The sequence below is a fragment of the Temnothorax nylanderi genome, unplaced genomic scaffold (assembly GCF_030848795.1).
Source record: "Temnothorax nylanderi isolate EJ_2023f unplaced genomic scaffold, tnyl_v1.0 TNYL_tig0145_pilon, whole genome shotgun sequence".
In the NCBI taxonomy this organism is placed as follows: Eukaryota; Metazoa; Arthropoda; class Insecta; order Hymenoptera; family Formicidae; genus Temnothorax; species Temnothorax nylanderi.
The window spans coordinates 158,365-174,680 of NW_027249207.1; the positions used below are offsets into that span (position 1 = coordinate 158,365).

At 38.0% G+C, this 16,316-nt stretch overlaps 1 protein-coding gene across 11 annotated transcripts in view; it reads left to right on the forward strand.

The window, feature by feature from the left end:
* Dpr12 (defective proboscis extension response 12) overlaps positions 1–16,316 on the forward strand; it is a 256,117-nt gene that overhangs the window by 150,696 nt on the left and 89,105 nt on the right. For all 11 annotated transcript variants that reach the window (XM_071714743.1, XM_071714740.1, XM_071714735.1 and 8 more), the window contains one exon: positions 7,468–7,658. In XM_071714743.1, coding sequence (XP_071570844.1) covers positions 7,468–7,658 — 191 coding nt within the window. The remainder of the gene's footprint in view (positions 1–7,467; positions 7,659–16,316) is intronic.

A 16,316-nucleotide genomic window follows, 5' to 3' on the forward strand; every position in this document is an offset into this window, starting at 1 on the left:
TATTACTGGATATTATGTTCGAACTAATGTGTAAAAATGTTAAAAGTCGTCAGACCCAAGCTATTGCAAAAATGCTGAGCTAAAAGCTTGCATAATGTGCAAAGCGGGAGCCAGCTTCGAAGAGGGAAAGTAATACGGGTCTTAAAATAACGGCTTTGATATTCTAAAATTACCCGGAAGAACCGTTATCGTCAGTCACAATTTCAAAAAATGTCTAATTTATTGGTTTGCGACGGTGGTAAATCACTTCCACTTAGTCTGACCAGAACAGCCCGTATCTACTGTGTGTTTTATATGCCTCATTCATCCTCCAACGCAATCGCGTGGGCGAATGAAAAACACAGACACGTATACACCGCGTCTTCTACAGACGGGTCTTTTTCATACGCCGTATGCTTCAAGAACGTCGCATTTTTCTTCGCTATCTTATTCGTCGCACCTTTGGACTGAAGAAGAGAAGAACTGAGAAAATATCCTTCTAAAGTGCGTTGTCACGTCTACATATTTTACACGTCGCGGAATGTATCGGATTACAACTGAAGCAAATATAGTTCTTCAAAGATTCCTATTAGCTTGATATTTCGCATTTAATATTGAATGAAATGAAAGGAGGTCGACGATTATTATATTTCAAACTTCAGAAGTATAGTTAACTTTATTATTTAGCTTATTAAAATAAATTATTTTCATTAAAATTATTTTTCTAAAATTATTAAAATTATTTTATATACATATACTGAACTATGAAGAAATTTGCAATTTACGGAGACATATAATATAATGCATTATTTCTCAAACATTTTCCGTTGGCAAAAAAAAAAGATTTTATCGCTAATTTAAAAAAGCCAACTTAATCATGCTGACGCTGACGAGCTTATTGTTCTAATCAATTCCTCATTAAGTTGTCAGACAAATACTCGTTGTCATCTCGAGACCGGAATCGACGCGTCCTAATTTCTAGCCATCCATCCAGAAGTTCAATCGTATTGCAATCGCGCAAGCCGAATGAAAAATCGAAACACCTGAGCGACGTCGCGTGACGGGAATACGACGCGGAACACGTCGCTCCGAAAATCACCCGTCCCCGCGGACGACCGAAACGTAAAGGATGGGGCCAGGTCGAGAGAGCGGCCTGTGGATGGCCTCGAAGAATACACCGTCTGTCGGATACTCGACGGTCACCTCATAGCCAGGATGGGGCCGAGAGAGCTGGTGAATAGTAATCTGCGCGGAGCGCGCTGCCTTATAAAGCAAAGACCCACCGCGTTGCGGGATGACGTGTGCCATTTCTATGCAAACTACATGTATGTATGCAGGTGGTGGCGCCAGGCTACACGTTTAAGGCGGCGGATAGGCAGACGTAATGCCCTGATGCAGGCTAGCATTTTGGTTGCTGTTATACATACGGCTCCTCCTTGCCGGCTCTGAAGTGCCGTCGCTTCACCTCTCTCACTTCCGTTCGCAACCCTTTCACGTCCTCGCTCTACCCGTCGTTTTCGTATACTCTCGATTGACGGGGGACTAACCCCTTCGCCTTATCTTTCTTCCTCCCGTTTCGTTTCCCAATTTGCTGTTTTTACTTTCGTTGCACCTTCGCGCTCAATCTTTCTCTTTCTCTACTCGTCGTCTTCGTTGACATCGATGGAACGTAGCCGATCGAACGACATAAAACGGAAGTAAAAAAAAAAGTACTCTGTCAGATGCATGAAACCGTTTATTGATTTCCTAACGAGCAGGGATGAGGCTATCACGAAGCGGACTCCGATATTTTGAATTCCGACCCGCGCAGATGTAATCTTGATGATGAAAAAACCAAGCGTAGACTTTTCCGAGATTGAGCCAATATCTGTCTTTATTTCTCATTCTTTGGCCATTTTATTTTCGGAATATATAAGGCTTTTTTACGAGCTTGAATATTGGTTAGGTTTTGGGCGATATTCTATGCTTCATCTTTGTTGGGGCGACATGGCCAAAATCGACCAAACACTAACAAGCCGAGCTTGGCTTTCGCGCCTAGAGAGAGAGAGAGAGAGAGAGATGTGCGTGCACGGAGTCAGCAGGGCTAAATTACACGTTCGATAAAATAAGCGCGAGGGCACACAAAGCGTGCCCGTGAAGCGCTCAGCCACACGCGCACGGATCCTTTGTCCGCAGCCGAGCGAACGTGTTTTTCAGGAATTCGCGCATTTGGGCGCTCCGATTCTGTCTGCGTATATGCATCCGCGCGCGCGGCCCACTTACCCCTTTTACCATAGCAGAACGTGCATCCCTTTGTTTTCTAGAGGCCTCCATTATGCTTTCAAACATGGATAACCGACTGACAAGTCAAATCGCGCGCAATATTATACAATGGGCACAAATAAAATAGGAATAAATCTACTGCCGATCTTTCACTTTTTTTTGTAAATTTTTTACACCACTGCAAGTGTAGAACACATTTGTCTACTTGCTGTTCTAACTGTTATTAGTTATTCTAGTATTTCTGGTGTGGTAGTTTTTAAGATTTTTAAAATATTCGAATTTGCCATATATAATTAATTAAATCTTACTTAATAATTTTATTATTTAATTCATTACATAAAGTACTGGAAACTAGAACAACGAAACAGAATGTTTGAAATAAATAAAATATCTCTTACAAGTAAACTACGTAAATATTCTCAGTTGAGTAACTGTTGAATTGACCTATTGATTTAATTACTATACTGAAGTAAAATATCAAAATAGTCTAGCAATCGACGAACCTGTCGGAAACATCTAAATCATTTTCTATTGCAAACATCGAAAAACACTTTTTTATGTGTATATAGGATTCTGTTGTTTTTAGAAACGATTTTAGAGATTTGTTTTTTAGAAATGTCCATTACGCCACGGGAAACGGGATGCAGCATCCAACTAACCAGCGAACGGTAAACCGTGTAAAACCGTTTCGTACGCTAGATTCGTGCTAGTTAATGGAAAGATTTCTATCCAGCGAGGATTGATAACGCAGCTGTGGAGCTAGTTTTCATCGTCTGAAATCTTTGAAGTGCTCAAACTAAAAGTGAATTCCCCAATGCTTGACACACATACCCACATACACTGATCTGTATTCCACAATTTACCTGATAATTTACCGCGGGGATTATTACATGATGGATGTAGAACACGGAGTTTGCAACAATCGCGCACTCTGCATTAGCGTAGCGTTGTAATTAATTATTTTCATTCATTATGCCGCACACAATGATGTTTGCTAGCATTAAATTAGACAACGGAACGTTGCATCGGCGGAAACTCGCAGTAGCGAGTACCTGATGCTTCGATCTAAATAATTCGCTTCTGGTTTAAATAAAGTGTTGAAACTTCGTTATCGTGAAACAGGTGCAACATTCAATGCACGCGAAATTGAGTAACTGACACGATATGCAGAATAACGTGGAAGTCCGTAAATAAACACCGTATATGTTGTTTAGAATGAGATTACCGCGTCAGATTGCCGCGACTACGTGCGTGTGGGTGTGTATATGTGTATGTTTGTGTTTACAAAGGAAATAACAGTTTCGGACTTTAAATTACTGACGACGTGGCCCATATATTTTTCTCGGAAATAAATTTTTCCCGCCTCTCATTAAATAACGCGTTTAACGAAGTTTCCGTTTAACTTCGCCTAACTTTATGTTCAGAGATTAAATTTCCCGTTTATTTGCCATTTCTTTTTACGAGCGGTTAAAGGACTTTTCGGAATTTGGCGTCCGTGGAAGCCCCCCCGTATTTCAGTTTCGCTTGGATACTTTGATGAATACGAGTAGCGGCCAAACATGCGCTCGCTACTTTCAGGCTTCCAGAACCCAGAACTCGATTTGCCGCCACACCTACATGCAAGATAGAATCGAGATGTGGAGGCGTTTAGAATGCCGAACTTTTCTACGGCCGGAATCGAATTCTCGGTGAAAGGAAGACCCACGCGTGAGGGCGGTATAACGTGGATGCCTTCCTCGCGCGGATCACGTGAGCTGAACTTTCCTTCGTGCAACATACCTGTTTTCGTGAATTAATGTTATATTTGCCACATCTTATTCCGCGCGCACTTCGTCGAATGCGCTTAATAAAGCAGCGATTTTACGTCGCATTGTTACTGTTTTACGATATAATAGTTTTTCGGTTTTATATCAACAGTAACGAAAGAATGCGCATAACACAAAATAAAAGGAGCAGAAATAAAAAAGATATTTCTTATATTTTTATTACATTTGGCAGTGACAGATAAAGACACTGCATATATACATAGTGTGATTAAAAAATCGAAAAACTACTAATGTAATTAGAATTACAAAATTATATTGCAGTCATGCATCTTATTTGATCATTGAATCGTGGCCCTTATTATTCACATTTCTTAAAATGGTATGTTTAAACACAATTACTATTTAAATTCCGTAACACTTGCATAGTTATCTGCATATGCAGGATATTTGAATTAACAAACCTTGATATAAACTTATTCAAATTATTTAACTCGAATGATTATAACGTTTATAAAAGACATACGTTAAATATTATATTGAAATTTATAAGGTCTCTATGTTTTTAAATGTTAGATATTAAATTTTTTATATATTAGCTGTACATAACACATATTAATAATTCAGGACAAATAATAAAAGGCTAATATCTGAGATGTTTACCTCTGTTGACCTTCTTGATTTCTAAGAGATTGGGGATGTGTAATATCATGGTAAGAACTTAGAACGGCATAATTTTTTTCACCTACAGATTGTTGTATCATTCGATCTGCATTATTATCTCTAATTCCTTCTTCACATCCTGAATATTCATTTATATTATGATGTTTATCTAAGTGAGATCTTAAGAAATCTATTCCTTTAAACATGTTAACTCTATAAGCGCAATTTTGCAATTTTCAGGTTGCATAAAAGTCTTTGAATAGGAAATATTGCGATAGCCAGATATTACTAGTAATTTCTTCTTGTATTTCGGCTACTTCTTCTTTATGAAAGCAATTCATATGTCTCAGTATATCTTTTCTAAATGCATTCTTAAGTGATTTGCGACAAAGGTTGCAACGTGTTATATATCCATCTTCTCTCGAGAAATGTCGCCAAAGTAAGTAGGTGTCGTTTTTCCATCTTAATTGGCCTTCTTCAGTATATATATTATTAAGTCTAATTAAGTGATCTTTCGCATTGGTCGTATGATTTTCATAAATGTTACCACAAATCTTACACTTCACTTTAGTATTGTTTAATATTTCAAAATGCTTCCATATTGAGTTAACTTTCCGCGACTTTCGCGACACGTATCACGGAACGTGTATTACTAAATATGACATATCGACTATTAAGAAAAATGTTTGGTGAAACTGTTTGGGAAAGGTCTAAGAGACACATACGTTAACTTTTACTAAACATAAATATTGATATATTGTTTGAATCTCTTGCTAGTATAGTTAAGTCAGTTAGCTTTGTTTCTAATTACTCGATTCTATATATATATATATATATAAGTAATCAAACATTTAGATTAAGTACATGTTTTGTACTTTTTGTATGTACATTTGTATTCACATTATCAAACTAAAAAGTATAGCTTAGCTGTGGAGCTGTGCTTATTATAAGATTTAAACAAAGAGATCCGTATTGAAGGTCGATGCATTTTTCATTTATAGGTTTTTCTGTCAATAGGTAAATCTATTATTTTTTGGCGTTATACGTTTTTAGAAGTATGAATAATTACTCATTTTACACAGTAATTATTTGATTTCTTACTTTCAGGACTTGTCAAAGATCTAATTTCTAATTTAAGAGCACTTGTCGAAAATGTCGATAGCTGAATCACTCGGTCAATTTGACCCATAAAACTTTCAAATTTTTTCTATTTAAGGAACAAATCCGATTTTTTTAGTTCTATAAAGTGAATATAGGATTTAATCAAATTTGAATTAAAATTAAATATGTACGATATCCGAATGATATGTGAGATGTCTGAGATAAAAATAATAGTAAAGTAGAATATGATATGCGTTATTTGAATATGTATGTCTTTTAAAAGATGTAATATCTATATATCTCATGATTTTTCTTCTTTTCTTTTAAAGTAATGAAAAAAAAAATAGATACACATTTTATATTCGATAAAATCTTTCTCCTTCCCAGTGGAAACTAGACTCGTAAATTTTATTTTTTTTTTATATATATACGAGCGTAAAACCATGAGTGTTGAAAGATTTGGTCCATAGTAATTCCGAGGGTAACATGAATAAAGTTTTGCGAATGCGACGCGGACGGTCGCGTTTTCGGTGAGCGTATCGCGTATGCACCCCGCCACGCGCATCTTTTTTCCTTTTCTTCCTTTTTTTTATGCGAACGCGTTCGCACGGCGTAAAAGGCATGTACGTCCGTTACGTATCCATGGATTATTCAAATGAGGTCAGGACGAGAAGCAGGCACATTCGAGCTTGCCACACCAGCGGCGCAGTTTCCTTGAATCGTAATCTGCTGTCGAGGGCAAACATTCTAAATCACCTGCGCTGCCCGGAAATAGGTCGTATCCGTGAAAATTTTAACAAAGCGCGCGCATACATGAAGGGAAAAAAAATTCTTTCGCGTCTTTCGCTCTTTCGGCTGCATCACAAATACCGGGAATTTCATTTGTCGAGAAGCAGTGTGGCGAAGCGTGCACTCAAATTATTCAAACGATGTGGAAGATCGCAGTCAAAATATTACCGTTACCGCGCTTTCGATATCGCGGATATATGCGCCATGTAACGCGATCAAGTAAATAAAACCACGCTATGCAGTTTTTTTTTTTCTAAAATAAAAAGCATGCAAAGCAGTGACCCCGCGAGGATCAGAACTATAAATGTAAAAATCAAATTTTACGCTGTCGCCAACCGTTTCAGACCGCATATTAAATTACAAGTAATATACAAGTGATATACAATGCCATGCATACTTGATAACAATATTTTTCCTATTTGCCGTAAACTTGTTGGGATATACGTATATACGGCTTCGTACATGCTGTTCAAATAATGCCGCAAGACGTCGTTATGGCGATGTGCAAAATGCCCCATAACTCGTACAGCGCATTTCCCCGGTGATTTACATCGAAAGAAATGAGCGGAGCGCGCGGGTGCACAGGTCGTCTTCCTAAAAAATTTAATAACAAGGTAATTCAGAAAGGGCCGGAGCGCGGAAAGTAGTTTCTAATTCACGAGAGTCGGGGTAAAACAAGCGGAATTCAGGCTCAGTTCCGCGTTTGTTTTCTCCCGGCGTTTCCACCGCCTTTATAACTTCTATTTTTCTTTGCCTTGATAAAAAAGTTTGCTGCCGGCGATAGCCTTCGCCCGGTAATTGCGGCGTCGTTTGTCGAGTTGCTCCCCCTCTTCCCCCCTACCCCTCGCCAAGACAATCGACTTAATTAAATTACCGTGATTATACCCGCTGGTCATCTTTCTTTCCTCAGATCGACGCGTGCCCTACAACATCCCGTCGGATTGGAAGGCCCTTTGGTTCAGCAATCTCGACGAGCTGCAGAGAGTGAACGAGGCGAACGACAACAACACCGTTTCTAACGTCACGGTGCAATTGGGCGGCACCGCCTTTCTGCACTGCAAAGTTCGCAATTTGGCAGAGAGAACCGTTTCCGATGCCGAGGTAAGAAAGCAACTATGTAACCCTTTGCATCGTCGCGAGAGAAACTCTTAAAAGAACCGACCGATTTTCAACGAATGGGCGAATCGAGTCGCAATCGGGACTTTTAAGTACGACGAGCCGATTTCTCTCGAATGATTATTATGCCTCTTTTGGCCTTTTATGTCGATTTTGCGATTCTCTTCTCGAGGTTCTTATCGTGCTTTTGTGTACATTTCATAAAGAAAGGTATGACAGAAAATTTGTGTTTGCACATGGAGCTATCGTGATTATGTATCAGTTACGAGGTAAAATAACTTGATGATACATTTACGTATTCTGAGATGCAATAAAATTTATTTGAAATAATTGCCCATCGATGCGGATGTTTAATTATATATTTTTAATTATATAATTAACTCATATCGATTATATTAAGAGATATACGTTTTCTCCTTTATTTTCCTCCTGAAGCAAGATATCTAACCATACCAAGTATATCATTTATATTGTTTCTTGATGTATCGGAAAAGTAACGGTAGAGCATTTAGAAAATTCGGCAGAAGTGTCAAATTATCATAATCACACAAAAAGTTTTCTCCTAGTTTTTATCAAGAACACTTCTCTCTCTCTCTTTCTCTCTCTCCCTCTCTCTCTCTCTCTCTCTCTCTCTCTCTCTCTCTCTCTCTCTCTCTCTCTCTCTCTCTCTCTCTCTCTCTCTCTCTCTCTCTCTCTCTCTCTCTCTCTCTCTCTCTCTCTCCTGGCAAATTCCAGTAAATTACTTGCAGCAGTACAGTAACGTAACATATTTCAATGGTTTTTTTTTTAGATTCAGGGTATGCTTTTATTTCATGACGCTTTATCGTATATAATTTACGTAGAGATAATGCCTACGTATGAGAAGTTATGCTAATGCCTACGCAATAGCAACACGAACGTAGTACACGGTTAATCTTGTCCCGTGTAACCATAGAACAACTCCATACAAATTTATTCATGTACACGAACGTAATGGCCTCCTTTCGCACATCCACTCTGACGCTTCGGAGTGGTAAGGCGATCGATGATCGCGACGCATTGAACCCTGCTGAGAGCACGGTAATCGGTATGCGATTCCACGGAAAACGAGGAGCTCGTATTGGATACAGATAGACGCAATAATGGCGCCTGCTGGGAATGTCTTTATCAAGCCTGCAGCGACTTTCTTCTGAGAGATCGATTTTATCCTCTCATCGTCCTTATTTCGATCATCAATATTTCATAATAAGATGGAAGAATAAAAGCCGTTCTAGAGCCATCTCTTCTACGCGTCACTATTGCATCATCTTGTATTCGATGGCTCGGCATCGATACGCTAAATCGCTCGCAGGGGCGTGCAAGATTGATGCCAGCAAAAAGCCGATGACCGCGACAAATCCGCCCCAATTCGAAAGGACATCCTTACAACGACGACGATTCGGTCCGGGAACTTAGGAACTTTCACGTAAGAGCAGCGAACTAAGCTCACACAGTATCAGCCATCATAGTCTTCTTCGTCATTGTGGAATTTATAGGATCGGATATCATACGACCGAAAGTCGGCTATTGCTCAATGTTGTCGAACAACATTAGTGCTTTCAAACTTTCTATTTTAAACCTTCGTCTCGACGTCCGACCGATTTTGATGACATATGATCGATACTTCCGCAACGCAATGATTTATACGAAATTTAACTTCCATTAAGAGCACATTATTGCTTTCTTTTACACTGGTAATGATATGTTTGTGTTTACGAAGTTTATTTGGATTTCCAATTTCGGAAATGTTTATCGAGCGATTAATTAATTTGTTTGCTTATTTTATATAATTCAACCATCATTTCGTTTAATTACAATTCCTAAATTGTAATATAAGATATCGCGCTAACGTCACGAAATTTCATGTGTTTCGCTGCATGCAAAATAACGACCCACTTGTGTTTGTAAAACGTCGAGATTCTCAATTTTAATGAAATTTAACTGATAAACCACAAGTTAAAATAATTAAATTATATTATTAACGAACGTTATTTGATCGTTAAATAATTTACAAACTCTGCTGATAATTTCAAATGAGAAAATATCAGCTTATATAAAGCTTTATGACTCACCTAATTTGACTTCAACAGTTTATGGAATGGAGAAAAATGATATTTTACGATTCTAAAACTGCGAGATTTTTTAAACAATACTTTTCATAAAACTGGTAAAATAAACGTTACAATCATTATGTCGTAATCCCGTTTTACGAAAAGTTTATTGAAACATAAAATCAGTGAATTTTTCATTGAAATAGTTGAAATTTTATTTATATGAAATAAAATGAAAAAAAAAATGTGTCTGTTACATTAATGAGAGATAGTTGATTCATAAAATTTTAATTTATTATTTATTTTAATATATTACAATATGTTAACAGTAATTAGTAATCAAATGATAATAAACAAATTGAAGGATTTATGATGCTAAAGAAAATCATTTCTTACATTCTCATTTTGTTATTATTGTATACATATAATTTTATTAATTATTGGAGAATTCTGTGCAAATATTTTTAGTAGATAATTAGGAAATTTTATTTATATTTTTGAAATTTTGTGACAATTTATAAGAGCTAGTTCTCTTATAAATTGTTATATATTTTAACCATAATGGAAAGAATGCGATATATTTATAACAGTTTATTGTGAATATAAATGGTAATAAAAAAGTTAGCACGTTTATTTCCAAACGCAACATTCCCAAGAGACCGATTATCTTCGGAGCTTCGAGATGATAAAAAAGTGATTTTCTGTGAAATCTCAAATGCCGCGAACGAAGCAGTCGCGAATCGGCTAGATGAAATCACTCAGAAATCCCGCCGGTTGGGTGATCCGCAAATTCACTTACGACGTCGTTGCTTTTAATTCAATTATTTATGACGAATTCGACGAGCTGGCCGGTCCGCTCGATCCTGGCGCACGGCGTAACTGCTTTATCGCGTTAGCAGTCAAACCAGGAAAGATTGATGGCGACGAAAAGTCGAACACCGCGAAGTAATTTTGATAGAGCGGCCGGCGCTCTCTGCGAAGCCGCGCACCGCGCTATTAGTATCGCGTCTGAGAGGATTTTTTTTCCCTGTCCATGGTCAATGCGCATAACAGTGACATTGGGAATGCACGAAAGCAAAAGGTGTCAAGTTAAACACGAAAATTGCTTATCAACATCTTGTTGATTTTTTATTGGAGGGAAAAGCGCTCTCTCTCTCTCTCTCTCTCTCTCTCTCTCTCTCTCTCTTGCGTGCGCGCGCGCTCGCGCGCTCACTCACCCACTCACTTTCTTTCTTGCGGCAGCGGTATCGATTCGTGCAGCATCGCTAGAGAGCGATATTAATGAATTACCCTTCGAAATTCCGATAATTAACGCGGCGTACTTTATTGGATCGGGAAAGCCACTTCGTGCCGAGATAAAACTTGAATTGGGAAGAAGACTAAATAAATTCACTGAGATGTGTATGAAGAAGTATTTTGATATTGACCAAAGAATGGTTAATTCGATTAAAATGATTATTATTTAATTTCTTTGCGCGCAGTTACTTTAGTTGATCAATCTTTAAATAAACGATCAGATTTGAAGTTGTATAAAGCTAATGTACTATTCAATTCAGATTTTAAAATTGTATTTCCAAAGATGGATACGAATGGGTATGATCTCTATGAAAGATTTCCATATAAAGATACGATAATACGTTGTTTATTTTGAAGAATGAAGAAATAAATATGAAATATGTGCACGATAGACTTTTAAGATATTAAAATATTTTTTTGGGAAAGATTTTAAATAAACAACGTTATATTTATATTTGCATCATTAGAATATATGCGAAATATTCTATTTATAAAAGATTAATTTCCTGGATTTATCTTAAGGTCTGTTAGAATCGCAAATATAGTTCCTTACATTCCCACTGTAATTTTCTCGAAGCGCACCAATGAGAGTACATATAAGAGAAGGATGAAATATGTGGTTTTGTAAACTAGCGTAATTAGTATGAAATGTGGTTTAACATCGAACGCAGGTGCGGGGAGCAGGAAACCCAGCGGGATATCTGACTTGGCGTCTTTGAGGGACAAGGGTCCTTTGTCTTGACGATCGTCGCGGTTGAATTGAAGCCATGGATTTGGTCGTCGTAATGGTCCACTTCCGCCTTCAGACATTAATTTCAACCCCTCGCTTGTGTGCGCGTCGTTCGATAAATCGATAACCACAATAAGAGAGGGATCTTGTGAAAGATTAATGTCTCAATGATATCTCTCAATCCTACCGGACAATCAATAATTTCGCGAAGGTTCTCTTTGTTAATAGTCGCGGCATAATATGTACATACAAGTTTTTCGCTGCTTTATGACTTTTTTTTATATTCAACGTTATTTAACGACGCACATGTGCGCTTTCAGTGGCATAATAATATTTCACGATTAACCCCTGAACCATCAACCACGTTGCATGCAGTCGATATATCACGGGATTAAAAATAACATCCAGGATATCGATGCTTTCATAAAGTCGACCGCTGGCCGTTCCTTAAATCATGTGACATGACTTTAAAGGACGCGGAAGTCACATATCTTCCTAACCAGCAAAAGCGAATGAATGAAAATATGTGTATGATGATTTATGACGGACTGCATGAGAAAGTGATAGCGGTTATTAAAACAGCAGCTGATGCCGAAGTATAATCCAATAATTACTAAGAGTGGCATCTAAATGTGCAAAGAGAGTGTATTGGAATCGCAGATTTCAATAAATCATCCATTCGGATTTAGAATTACGGAGATGTTGCGGAATTGAGAGATTCTACGGTGCGGGAGGAGGAAGCACACTCTCGCAGGTATCCAGGACATTTCCCTTCCTATCTGTACAAAATGCGAACTGGCGTCGATTCCGAGGTACTGATTTGTAGTCCCTTCGGGGAAACATTTCTCATTACAATTGTATGCGGAAAGCAGCGTGGACGCGATCATTTATTGCGCCGAAACTGCACGTCCCGACCTCAGAATTCCCGACGATGGACTCGTGCCGACCACTCATCTTGGCAACGAGCAGCGGTAACTGCCGGAGTCGGCCGACAGATTTGGGTTATCCGACAGGTCGGTCCATTGTCCCCTAGTTGTAGTAGGCTAAGCAAACCCGTCGTCTGCCGCACACGGGCTAATCCGCCGTTCATTTTATTGAACTGTTTATGATGTCTCGAAGGGCGCACATTGAATGAGACGCTTGGGATATTCGGACATTGCCAAATAGAAAAGACAAACGATTATTTCAAAGTTTTTGTAATTGAATATATTACATTTTTTTTATATAATTCTTAATCGTTACATAACAGACTCGCAAATCATTATTCCGCGAGCATAAATAGAAATAAAATTAAGATTTTAGATTTAGATTTTAATAAATTTATTTAAATATTTAAAATAATATCCAACTATAGGGCAGTATTTATAATCCAATTTTATATTTACATAAGTTTAAAAACGACTGAATCTTAAAAGATTACTTAAGATCAGATTTAAGATAATCAGATTTAATATAAGATCTAAATAGTAAGAATATTTCCCTCCTTTAATTTTTCTCAAATTGCCCGTGCGATGTAAGAAAATTACATCGCGTTTCATTAAAATAAATTTAATCCTCTCTCCTTCTCTCGCAATTTAACTCCCAAAGTGTATCGGAAGGTGTGTGGATCGATATCATGCGACAGGTCCATTGTCGCAGCATGCGATAGCGTAGCTGCGACGTTTCGCCCGCGGCGCGTTAATCCGCTTAGGCACGTTAATTTCGTTTGGTTGTTTATTAACTAGGTGAGAGAGAGATAGAGAGGAGGGGGGAGGGAGAGGAAGAGAGAACGTGAGATGCACAGAAGCGGCCGCGCGTTGTGTTGAGGGACTGTGCGCGCGTTCGCATTTAGTAACTCCATTAACGCGTTAACAATCGGTGGCGGGACCGGCACGGGTTATCGCCGGATCGCGCGCTCGTATAACCGAGCGATCTCGCGTGTCCCGAGATAGCGCCAGCAATCACGCTTCGTTCCGTTCGAGCGGTGATACGAAACGAGCCGGCACGCAACGCGGAGACTCTCCACGTTATCGCTCCACTCTCCATAACGTGTGTATTTTCTTTTTCGGTTTCTTTCCCCAATTTTTTTCCTCGCCATTGACGATCTCGCGCGATCACTTCGATAACCGAAACGATTTCGTCGCGCGACCGAGCTTCCGGTCGTTCCCACTCCATCTGATATCACGTTGCATATTACGCGATCTTTCCGATCACGCGCACACCGAAAGATTCCGCGCGATGCCATGATCCGAATAACGCGGCACTATAATCTTAAAAGGATGATTTCTTTTCTGTAAACTCTGCAGAGAGAAGGGATGATGTATTTTTTATGACCAAGATCCAAAGCGCTTTACAATGGTGCATAAAAGTCGGCAATATAAAGTGTATGTAAAAAAAATTATAGGTATGGCATTTAAGCTTTTACGTGAAATAATCGAGAGATTGAAAATCTTATATCGTTTATGTTATGAATATCTAACCATTCTTGAATTAAATTAATAGATTACAGAAAACAAATAATCTTTATCTTGTTTTGTGATATTTGAGCATATCAAATTACTTCTATTCTTTTTTAATTTTGTAATAAAATAAATAGAAGTTTTTTTATACTCAACTTGTTATCAATTTTTTACTAACAATTTTTTACCGACAGCTTCTTATTTTATGTCAGGTAGGGTCAAGGGTCATAATTGCCTAAAATCTCGTACTAGATTTATTGAAATATAATAAGGATAAATCTAATCGTTTTATCTGCTTCGTTAATACAAGCCAAAATGCTATAGCATTCACATTGCACTTATCGAACTAGATGTAATATCTATTGTGCGTATACGAGACTCAACATGATGTATAACTTTATTATTGTCTGTCTAACTACAAATTAATTTGGCCCGCAAATATTTTGACCGAAATCAAAACGTAGATATAGTATTATGATAAAGTAGCGTGATGTTCGAAAATAACATTTGCGGCTACCCGCGGAACTTCAGACGGCAAATACCGCAACCATAATGTTTCATGATGTTCGAGTAGCGTGAAACAGAAACTGAAAAGCCAGACAGGATATACCTGACCTAACCCTTTAGCGAGATAACCAAGCACTGGCTGTGGTCAGTCATCCATGGAGGTTACATGAACCTAATGTTACTCATTGTACCCATCACCAATCTGCTTCCGGAATATGTTCTCTTTCTCTCTTCATTGAATAAATTACACAGTATGAAGCAAATTAATGATTAAGAAGATATTCAGTTTTATTAATTTTGCTCTTAAGCAAATTGATAATGAAATATCCAATACTTATATCTCTATATTTTTATTAGATAATAGAATTACTATTGTAGATAATAGATCTCTTCTAAAATTATTACGTAGCATTGGATTAACATGTTGAATCTCGTAACAGATAAATGATGGAAAACAGTAAAGAACAAAGAAAGATACATCTTTGAAAAGTTTTCGTGTGTATCACGCGATATACAGAAGCCAACATGTTTTCGCCCGTTTGTCTGGTACTTTTTCAAACATGTCTTCAAGTATCGCACGAATATACACCGACGTACCCGCAACATAGCGACATACTTCTTTCAATTGATGCACCGATGGTCCACTGCACGTAAAAGGATGAGAGAAACGGTGACCTACATACATCATACAGACTGCTGCACTCTACACGGCAATAGAATCGACCTCGCCGGTTGTTCTGTCGAAATTTCGACGACGTAAACTTTCCACGTCGGGTATGCCTTTCGTCCGGAGCTCTCATCGAGTCTCAAGAGTCGTCGGAACAAACTCTTCTCCCTGAATCACTATTGGACGAGATCGTTCTGGCCAGAAAAAAAAACAAGATTTCTTTTCAGTATACGGCTCCACGTTTAATCTTGTAAAGCGTACTTGCAAAGCCATCAAAAGGAATGCTTAAATACAGGCGACAGATATACGCAAATCCAGAAAAATAACCGTCAACGAGGTATAACAGAAGTACATGCTTGACTCGAGAATCTAAAGTTCAATGAAATGGTCCTCTCTTACCACAATCAAAATCAAAATTCCAATGCACATCTAAGGAAAAATTACGCCAAGCTGGCAATTATCGTGTTAGATCATTGCTTCATCCTTCTATGTTTCTCGTGATCATTTCTTCGAAAACGTATAGGTACTCTATAAGCTCAACTTTTATACAGATCACAGAAGAAGAAAAGCAAATCCATAATAATTGGTTTACCAAGAAATTTCACATCAATCTAAAGTTTGAAACCGATCGAAGTACCTCAAGTGGTTTAATGCTTTCGGACGAAGCGATCTCTTCCGAATGCTTGGAAACATTGAAGCACTTGATTGTAGCGCAGAGCTGGCAATCATACTGCGTTGAAGTTTCGCCACTTGAAATTTCCGAGCATCTTGTCCAGCTTGCAAGCGCTCGTGAAAAGTCTGCAAATTAATATTATTACGTAAACATAATGCTGCACCAGAAATTAGCATATTTACATCGATGTAAACGCGACTTTGCAATTTCTCTTGCTATTTAGCTTACTTAAAATAGAAAGAAGCACATATATATATAAATAT